A 10,735-nucleotide genomic window follows, 5' to 3' on the forward strand; every position below is an offset into this window, starting at 1 on the left:
GAAAAAGTGGGCGGGCACTTATGCACTCTACTTGATTTTTCTTTAAACATGTACAGGTCATAGCATAAATATGAGCTGGAGATCCACTAAAATAGGGCCTGTCTCGTTCAGCAGACACACATTAGCAGCACACGTCTTAGTCGGCTCTCTCGGCGCTCTCGTGTTACACTCGACTTAATAATTCACACCGGCGTGACAAGTAAAAGTTATGGAACATCTCATTTTTGAAATATTGATTTCAGCCCTGCATTGTTTGAAAAATAGGTCTCATGAAATATGTACAATCGCTGATAAATTCATATTGACGCTTGTGTATTAATAAGGCAGCTCTCTCGCACGGATTTCGATAGCGAGAAAGCTAAGCTGTTTAAAATGTTTCGATAAAAGGCTGTTTTTACTAGGTCACCACAACCACACACACGTCAGTGCTTAAAGACGATTTGCGCATGGCTTACTTCTATCCGTTTTTAGATCAGTTTTCCTCTGTTCGCTAGTCAGGATGCTTTGTCTGGTTTAGCTGAACTGCTTCTTCTTTTACCCTCTTCAGTTTTAAAGGAAGACCTATGCAACTGAAACTCTGAGTCAATGAACTTCTGAACTGAATGTGATCATGTTTCATGTGGGGTTTTTTTTGGCCTGTACGCTGTTTGCATTCCCATGTACAGATGTAAATATCGTTGGAGAACTGACAAGCTTTTTTGGACCTGAGAGTTTATGTAAATCTGAATCTGTTTATGTAAATGTTGAATTCAGTCCTAAAAACCACAGCAGGAAGATCCTGAGAATTTCCCAACGTGTTGTATGGTCTCTTGTCAAACTGATAATGAACTGTCATCTGATGTTTAATAAATGGTGTACAGTGAGCTTTGGTAAATGTAGATGCACAGAAGTATGACTTCATTTCTTCAGTAAAGCACTTAAAGAGATGTTCACGCTGCTCTTTTCCATGCAGTGAACGTTTGCAGTGATCAGGCTCTCAGAAGGACAAAATGCACCACGCAAGCATCATAAAAGTAGTCCATGTGACAACTCTCTGAATAGTTTTAGCATGTTATTGAATATGGCAATGTTAATGTATTTGGTCTCGGCGGATTAGATCTGATACACTGATGCTGCTGCAGAGCAATATAAATACACTCGCTGCTGTGAACATGTAAAGACATACATAAATCCTGTAGCAGATCTAGACAGGTGGAGCTGGGGGAGGTGGAGGGGTTCAGAGGAACTCTACAGGACTAGCTTACAGCAAACAATGAACCAGACTATTCAAATGTTGAGCAAGCAATCTCATTGGCTGCAGGATCAGCAGAGGCCAATCAGCTTGTGCCATGTTGTAATGATGTAATCGCTTGCAGACCTATCAGCCTGTGTCCTGTAGAGTTTCATGACTGAACTAGATATTTTTAATTTGTGTAATAATGTGTCATGTCTTGTGAAGTCTGAAATACAATTTGGGCTTATTCATATTCAAAATTGGCACAAATTCGATGCACAAAAAACAGACCTGGCATGATGCAGATCCTTGAATACGTGCAAGTATTATTAAGCAGGGTTATTAGTTAACTATACTGTATACATATATATATATATATATATATATATATATATATATATATATATACACACACACACACACATATATATGTTGTTAGTTAAAATAAATGTTAATTAAAATAAAATATCAAAAATACAAAAAATTGACTAAAACTTAAGTAAAATTAAAATGAAAGCAGAAATTCCAAATAAGGCTAATTCAAAACTTATTAAAAACATTTAAAAAACTATAATAGTTTCTCAACGATACTAAAATAAATAACACTGTTTATAAGATATGAAAGCAATTTATTCCACAAAAAAGTATTGCATATTATTTACATAACCTTCAGATTATAATTACATTCATATATTTAGGTAACTGAATGAAATGTGCGAGATCCACCTATAAGATAATTGTTACATTTATTTTAGTCATGGTAGTAACAGGTTCTGTTCAGTAGCTTCATGGCATGCATTTTAATTTGAACGCATGTTTTGGTTAATGAAATCTTGTTCAATCTGTCAATTATCATAGATTTCAAAAAATATATTTCAAAACTTTTGCGTTCCCCTGAGAAACTTAAAGTTTGCTCAAAACTTTTGTTCCCATTAGAAACTTTGCGTTTTCCTCACAAAGAACTCAAAACTTTTGCGAGTGAACACAAAGTTTCTTGGGCGAATGGAAACATATTGCGAGGGAATAAATTTTTTTTTTTTTTTTAATCCCCTCATCATTTCCCTTTAGGGACTCCATCATAGTCACATAATGCTTTTTTTGTATTTTAAGTGCTTATAATGGAGACAGCATTGGGCGGTGTGCATTACAATAACGAGACTTAGTGTTTTAATGATGAATTTTAAAAGGTCCCTGCATGCATCGGATATGAAACCATAAAATTTTGATAAATCAGAATATTTCCTAGGTTGCCAGCTTGTGTATCTTTAATGCATTGAGAATAGAAACATTTATTAAAATGAACGTTTTCTTTCAGAAGCCATTAATATGACTCGACTCAAACACGTTTTTAAACATTTATCATACACAAAGGATTTCATTTAGCGGTTCATTGAAACCTTTAAATATATATTGTCTGCGGTCCGTAATTATAATCCACCGCATACATTTTTAAGACGGCGTGAATTATTAAAATCATTTTAAGATTAAGCATCACACGACAGACTTCCAAACTACAGAAAACGCTACTGTCTTCATCTGACATGGAGCCGCTGTGATGTTCGTCGGAGAATGCTAAAGCTCACATCACATTTATTGCACTGTCACTTTGCTTTCTACACGAGACGGAGGAGAAGAAAGAGAGGAAGAAGCACGCGTTAGGCTTCAGACCTCGGGATGAGAAATCCAGATCAAGTGCATCTTTCCGTCTGTCTCTTCAAGTGTATGATGTGCAGCACTTTCTGCTTTTATCTAAACAGGTTGTCAGCGAGACACAGAATCACTTATTCAGAAGAGAGGCAAAGGCACACCGCCATACCGGGAGCCGGAACACCGTTGAATTAGAGGAAAAGGAGGCCAGCGGGCTTTTAGACCTTTAGCGATGTGGCCCGCTGTTAGCCTGGCTATCACCAGACCAAGCTCAATCTTTTAAGATTTAATCTTTTGAACATTAGTCTGGGGAGTCTGCTCTGTATTTTCTACTGCACAAGAGGCGTGATCAACGGGTATAGTTCAAATGACTCTGTACGCAATTGGATAGTCCTTCAGCCAATCAGATCTGGTCGACCAACAATCTGGGTAATGTACTTTGCAGCGAAAACTCCAGCAGGAAACGTGTCAACAAACTGTTGGTTTGGAGCATTGATCAGCGGTTTGCAGAAGCAGCAATGGCATCGAGAGATTTTTGCAAGTTGTGCAAAAAAAAAAACAAAAAAAAACATGGATGTGCCATCTAAACTTAAGAAGCCATTGAGCATCGTCGAGAGGTTAAAAGGAATTGGATTGGATTACACCAGCCAATAGAGCGCCAGGTGGATAAGCCAGTTTGTGATTGGTCCATGCAGATTTATAACGGAAGCAGGATAGAAGAATGTACAGGTTTCCAGCCTGAGCTTCAGGGCGAAATCAAATCGCCGGCAGATTGGCCTGGGTTTACCCAGTCTAGCCCGCTGTTGCTCCTGACGCTAAATTATTCAGCAAAACCACAAACCGCCACTGGGCGATAACATGTTATTAAAGTTTAAAGCGACTATACCTTCCAGACAGTATTCTCTGCTGTATGTAATTCCAGTGGCGTAACTTTGTTTTAAAAAGTGGTTTGGATAGGTGTGTGTGGGGGGTGGGGGGGGGGGGTTGCTAAATCAGATGTATTTACAATATAGTAGCCTAGAATAACAATTTTTGAAAGAAATAACATTACGATGTCCAGACATAAATTTAAATAGCCTACATTGCATTGGGTGTTTATCGAGATCTACTATTTTGTATTGTTAGTGCAGAGACTTTTCACTTGAATGAATTCCTAGATTCGCGTAATTTATGTATACTTAAAGGGATACTTCACCTCTGGAAAGATGAATGTGTATTTAAAATGGGTCATTTATGTAGTTGGCATGTGAAATTATTTTTGAATTTGGAGCCTTCTAGACTGAGAAAAGGCAAAAAAAATGTTTTGGCTCTTGTGGATGAAAGACAACAAATGCCCAAAATGCACAAATATGAATATGAGGTTAATTGGAAGGCTTAATAAAATATCACAAAATACTTAAAGTGAACATTGCATTATTTTATACTTTAACACAACAGCCTTTTAAAATCATCAATTCATGTCAACTCCGTCAGATATGTTTCAAATTTGAAATAAATCAGGCATATTTTGGTCAGCTTTAAATCTGAGGACCCCCTTTGACTTCTTTCTGTTGATGGATGCAGCAGTCCAACACATGGTCTTGTAAGTTTTTTTTTTTTTTTTTTTAAATATTCAGCAAACAAGTTGAAATCCCTATGGTCACAGCTTTTATGTATCAACACTGTCTTCAAAGTAGGGATGATTTCAATCAAGAATTTTGAAATAAAAGTTGGTATTTTGGTTTGGTTTAGTGGCAGCTGACAACTGAGGAAAATCAAAATGGCTACCATTTAATAGACATGATTAAGTTGAAAAAACATTGCTTTGTCAACTCCGTCAGATATTTTGTCTGACGGTGTTGACATGTAAGCTGACGGAGTGGAAAAGTGCTCCCAAATACTCATTAAGTAATGTATAACAACTACATAACATGATAATATGATCTAAGTATACATGTTGATTGACTTAAAATATCTTAATATACCCAAATGCCAAATAATAACTTTAATAAAAAGTGTTGTTTTTATCTGTACTGTAGGCAGACATGGCTAGACAAAACCTGTCAGTGGAGGAGCAAAGAAAAAGAAACAGAGATTACCAGAGAAAAAGGAGAGAAAGAATTAACAGGGTCCCAGAAAACAGAAGAGACCAGTTAGAAAAGGAGAGACAGAGATGGAAGGACCGAGTCCAAAACAATAAAGTAAAACAAGTAGGAGAATTCAGTCGATGAAATGGAAGATTTGGTGGATGAAATGGAAGAGGAGCCATTGAAAGGTCCCGAGGGTACTATTGTTGATATAACTATTAACAGTATTGAGACAGGGGATTGGCTGACAGTGATGTACAGTATGATGATCACTGGTGGTTAGGAAAGTCCATTGATGTAGATATAGAACACCAAGACGTGAAAGTTGAGTTTATGCATCCTCGTAGTCCTACTGCCAATTTCGACCCAAAACATGGGAGGAGGGATGTCTGTTTCTGTCCCCTCCAAGCAAGCCGGACCTATGCCATAGCCCCTGATGAAGAAAGCAGCGGAGCTTCAGTAGCGTTTTCTCTGAGTTCACTGTGTAGCCTGCTCCCTGAATCATCGCGCTTATTCATTTGTGGATGTTAACTGAATCTGTAAGTCAGCTACACTGTTTATTTCTGAATATTATAATTTATTCTGGTGCCCTTAACGTTATCGCTACTGTGTAATAGTAGCCTATGCTATTCACCAACTAAACATATCCTATTCAATGAGTTCACAGTCTCTTTCACAGCCATCATTTGTTGTAGCCTTTTCACAAATTAAGCGTAGCGTTTTCTCAGAGTTCACTGTGTAGCCTGCTCCCTCAATCGTGTAGTTCAATTTTCCATATTTATTGTATGACATTATGTCAGTATCAGTATTTGCTTTCTACGATGCACAAATAAAAATGTCACTGAACTTTTGCTGTGTAATTGTAACAATGAGCACTCAAACACACGGAACCAACAATTACTAAAAACACACACAAAAACTGATTTTGCACGGGCACTTTGCACTAGTACATTAAAACACCAACTTATCTACATGCATCAGTGTCTTGTGTGCACAAAACCACTGATTGTATAAATAAAAAATGAAAAAAGTTGTAAACTAAATGAAGGTCATTTAAAATGGCTAATTCCAAAACAATGTAAAATAATATTAAAAGTGTATACAATGCAATTTATCACTTAACCTTGCTAATGCACACCATTTCTACACACTTAAAGACTTTACAGTGTTGTTGAATTGATCAAACACACACAAAAAAATATTTTCATGTGTCAGACGGAGTTGACAAATGTCAAGTTAATAAGTGAGTAAATGTAATTTTTTATAAAAAGTGGTTCAATAAAAAACCTGTTCCTTTTCATGGTATGATAGATGAGACCCGTGTTTATGAAGATATCCAATTCAAATGAATGTAGTATCCATTTTTTGTTTGTCACTTTTCAAAAGTACTTTTGTCCCTTATCTCAAGAATCAGTGGTATACAAATAATTTAAAAACTATCATTGAACAACTGATTACACAGATATAACCAAGGAATACGACAGTCCTAGTTCTCTCTACACGTTTTGGGATTGTTTTTAGGGATTGTCCTTGATTTGCCGCAGCTGCTTCTCTGCGGGACCAGACGCCGTCATTTCTTCTTGCTGAACTGCTCCAGTGCTTTATGGACTAGATCAGAGGTCATCTCATCACGAACCAACACGCAGTGAACACCTGAAAGAGCGGGAAACTGCTGGTGATTCAACCCAACCAACAGTCTTCAGCTTTCATCACACAGTCTCCAGATCTCTATAAAGGTTTGAGTCAGAGAATGAGCCGAGAGCAAGACCTACCTAGCCTGCCCACCTCCATGATGTTCCTATCCTCATCATCAAAGAACATCATGTCAGAAAACTGGACGCCGCTGTCAGCTTTCAGCCTGGAGACAGAACAACAGTCGTCAGGATGTCTATGGTAGCACGCTTACACATACACACGATTGATGCCACAAAAGGCATTGCTATGGGTTTACTCGTGTTCTGATTGTTTTTCAGCGTTGCTATGTGGTTGCTAGGGGGAGAAAGAGCTCATCCTATACCTTTTAAAGTGAGTGACCTTTGACCCAGGGTAGATCTCTTTGAAGGAGATGTATTGGTTGAAATTATAGAGTGACAGCAGCTGATTGGCTCCTTCTGAATCAGTGGATCTTTGAGAAACAGAGAAAGACCACAACTTTGATATATATATATATATATATATATATAGTAGTGAACATTTTAAGTGGATCAAAAAAGTTAATCAAAGTTGTCCTAAGACAAGAACGGGTATTGTTCAGAATTCATGTATAACTTTGATGAAAGGTTTTGATCCACTTCAAATGTTGACTACTGTATTTGCAGTATATACTGTATATATATCAGATGATATTTTTCTGATTTGAAATCTTACCGTGATGCAATGCCGATCTTGAATCCCTGACTATGAAGTGAGCTCAGGATCTTTTTTGCATCTTGATAAACGGGAACAAAGGCAAATCTTGAATCTCGCACCGTTCCGCTGGAAACGAGTCAGTGTGTCAGCAAAGAAACGACAGCAAAAATGTTTACATCAAAACAACAAACAATGAATGAACACTAGCTGAAGACAAACCTGTCATCGATATGAAAAGGTGGATCAACATGTGCATCAGAATATAATGGCCAGAGGGTGAAATCTGAAAATAAAATAAATAAAATCTATATATATCTATATACACACACACACAATGCCGTTCAAAACTTTGGGATCGGTAAGATTTTTTGTGTTTTTAAAAGAAGTCTCTTCTGATCACCAAGGCTACATTTATTTAATTAAAAATAAAGTAAAAACAGTAATATTGTAAAATATAATATCAATTTAAAAGAACGTCTCAGTTACGCATGTAACCCTCGTTCCCTTAAGGAGGGAATGGAGACGTAATCGTACATTACGACTGATTGGGATCACACTTAGGGAGTCTGTCATCTTCGAGTATTGTTAAAATGAGCCATTGCACATCTTGCGCTCCACACGGGTATAAACACAAAAAACGGATGCACGTACCAGTTGTTTTTCGCTGAGGAGCCGAGCGGGCCCCGGTCAGCGGTGGTCCAGCAATAGTGGCAACGGGACTACGTCTCTGTCTCCTCCTTCAGGGAACGGGGGTTACATATGTAACCGAGACGTTCCCTTTCAGTCGCTCACGTTCGGCGTAGTCGTACGTTACGACTGATTGGGATCCCTATTAAAACGTCACTAGTGCTGCCACCTTCAAGTGCCTAGACAAAAGCCTCCTGATCCTCCCGCATATTGAGGCGGAGATAGGACAGGACTTAGGTCAGGAAAGTCACTGCTGTTCCACAAGACCACTGGGAAAGAGTTACCTTTCGTTGGAAGGCATACACTGCGGAAGCCACATCCTGCCCGTAGGGAGGTAACATGTGGAGAATAACACATTAGGACTGAGCGAATTAGCAGGCAGTACAACATATAGAATGTCACTGAGGTGGCTCCAGCCAATAACAGGGGGGAGACGCAACCGGTCAGTGACGGCAGAGCAGGCTCTGCCAAGGGAAGACACAGGCTTGCCGGAGGGAGCCGTACCGTGGAAGAATGCACATATGGGATTGCTGTAGGGATCGCAACATATGGACCCAGCCTAGCACAAGTTCACCAGTGCATACGAGTGGTAGGCCTAGCATCGGACGCTCCGCCACGTCCAACGCCGAAGGGGTGTGGAGGAACTCAACAGGGTTCCGCCAAAGGGGAACTCAACTGGAGCAAAATGGCGCATGTATCTCGGGATTTTGTGAGAGTCGGCCGGCCCGAATTCCAGGCACGATTCATTGACCGAAAATGCTTGCAGGTCCCCTACCTTCTTGATAGAGGCAAGCAAGCAGGAGAACTGTTTCTTTAAAAACAGGATTTTTACCTCAGCTGCATGCAGTGACTCAAGGGGAGGGCTCTGAGTGCAGTAGCACCAGAGATAGGTCCCAAGAAGGTATAGAGGGGGTGCAAGGCGGATTCAGTCTCGATGCTCCCCTCAGGAACCTAACGATCAATTCCTACTTCCTTATTAGATCTACTGCATCAAGATGTGCGTTAATATAAAGGCAACATACATTTTGAGGGTGGAGGGAGACAGCCCATGCTCCGACCCATCTTGCAGGAAAGAAAGCACAGAAGTGATCGAACACTTTCGGGGGTCTTCCCGTGAGAAGAACACCAACAACGAACAGGTTCCACTTCAGGTCGCAAGCAAGCCTCATCTTTTTAGAGGGAGCTCTCGCAGAAGTGATGGTATCTACGTTCTTTTGAGGTAGATAACTGAACCTCCGCAACGAGACCTGGGTTTCACAGGGTCTGGTGCAGGTGCCAATGGTCGCTGTACTGAGCAGTGCAGGGCTTGCTGAGCAGCGGCATCAAGCAAAGGAACTACTAACAACTCGGGGCAATGGATGCCAATGCAGTGAGAGGTTCGCCCAGACCCCCGTTACTGCATGCCTGTTATACGTTGTAGCCACATTGGCTATGAATCATGGCTCATTGAATCAGAACATAAACGCACATTCCTTCTTGCTGTTCCACTCTGAACCCCCGAAGGTAAATCAGTTTTGTTGGCTCCAGCTAGTCGGCAACAAATGGACTTTTACGACATAAATTGCACCTTGGAGGATAAAAAAAAGTCAACATATTCTCTTTACTTTGCAAAGTTCTGCATTCCAAACCCCCTTCCCCTCTCTGGACCACAGAGAGATAACAAAGCTTTCTGTGTGACACACACACACACACATACATACACACACACAAACATCCATTGTGTTTACCTTAATATCCTTTTAATGTATGTAACTCAGACTTGTATCTGAACTTCCTGTATGTATGTGTGATTAATGTTGTTGTGATCATATAGTTATGATCTTCGAGTGTTGGCTCTGAAATGTATTTTTCTCTGAAGAATGTTCTCCCAGTAGAATCGCATCTTGTAACCCGATCTCATTGATAACGGGGGCGCAACATTCCAACGCACACACATTCCAAAACTCACAGATACACACAGACACGCACATTAGCATATATGGACTTCCACTAGTAAAAATTTCATTTTACCAACTATTACAACTGTATAAAGAGTGTTCTGGGTGATTTGCATGTTCCCCAGAATGATATTAGAGTAGTAGTGTTTTTGAATTACAGTAATGTAATCTTAAAGTGCCTTTATGTCAACAAAATAATGTATCTCTATGTTGCTATCTTTGCCAATATTCGTCCTTAGTATTGTTTTGATCCCCTGTGCATGACGAAGAAGATTTTTGATAAGAGACTGTGATAAACGTTATGGTTCCATGCGTTTTAATTCCCCGAGCATAATATCACATTTTACCCCCTCGTGATTCCACACGAGGGTCGGGCAGCATTAACACACCAGGACAATCTTCCTGCCCTAAACTGATTCGTCATCCACGAAAAAGGAGGCGTACACTGATAAAAAGTCCAAACCCTCAATTCTCGCTCTCTTCTTCCTCCTCCAAAACCCAAGTCCGGACCGGCTTCGGCCTGCTTCTCTTTTCTTCTCTTTTCTTCTCTTTTATTTCTTTCGTTTTCCTATTCGCCTCTGCTCATTCACGAGCTGAATGAACTTAGCCTGAATCATTCCCGGCAACTTCACCTCAAAGAAAGAGACTCTTTGAAGCTCCCGCGCTCACACGCGCGCCGGAAGACACAGCACGCGCACGCCTCCCCTCAGACGACTCACGCTGCTTTAAAGACACGCAGAACCCTGCCTTCCTCCCTCATACAAAGAGAACCATGTGCCATGCAAGTATCGATTATTGAATTGAACTTACAATGTGATTTCTTTGTTGTCTCTTAA

At 39.9% G+C, this 10,735-nt stretch overlaps 1 protein-coding gene across 2 annotated transcripts in view; it reads right to left on the reverse strand.

Moving 5' to 3' along the window:
* Window positions 1-4,466: 4,466 nt before the first annotated feature.
* The window catches only part of mdp1 (magnesium dependent phosphatase 1), a 9,527-nt gene continuing 3,258 nt past the window's right edge, over window positions 4,467-10,735 (reverse strand). The window contains exons 2-6 of one of the 2 annotated variants that reach the window (XM_081387744.1): window positions 7,495-7,558; window positions 7,294-7,401; window positions 6,944-7,051; window positions 6,699-6,784; window positions 4,467-6,579 (exon numbers count right to left, since the gene is read on the reverse strand). In XM_081387744.1, coding sequence (XP_081243870.1) covers window positions 6,497-6,579; window positions 6,699-6,784; window positions 6,944-7,051; window positions 7,294-7,401; window positions 7,495-7,558 — 449 coding nt within the window. In that variant the 3' untranslated portion in view covers window positions 4,467-6,496. The remainder of the gene's footprint in view (window positions 6,580-6,698; window positions 6,785-6,943; window positions 7,052-7,293; window positions 7,402-7,494; window positions 7,559-10,735) is intronic. The other variant, XM_081387745.1, reaches the window with a different exon arrangement.

The sequence above is a fragment of the Scardinius erythrophthalmus genome (assembly GCF_964197995.2).
Source record: "Scardinius erythrophthalmus genome assembly, chromosome: 15".
NCBI classification, from domain to species: Eukaryota; Metazoa; Chordata; class Actinopteri; order Cypriniformes; family Leuciscidae; genus Scardinius; species Scardinius erythrophthalmus.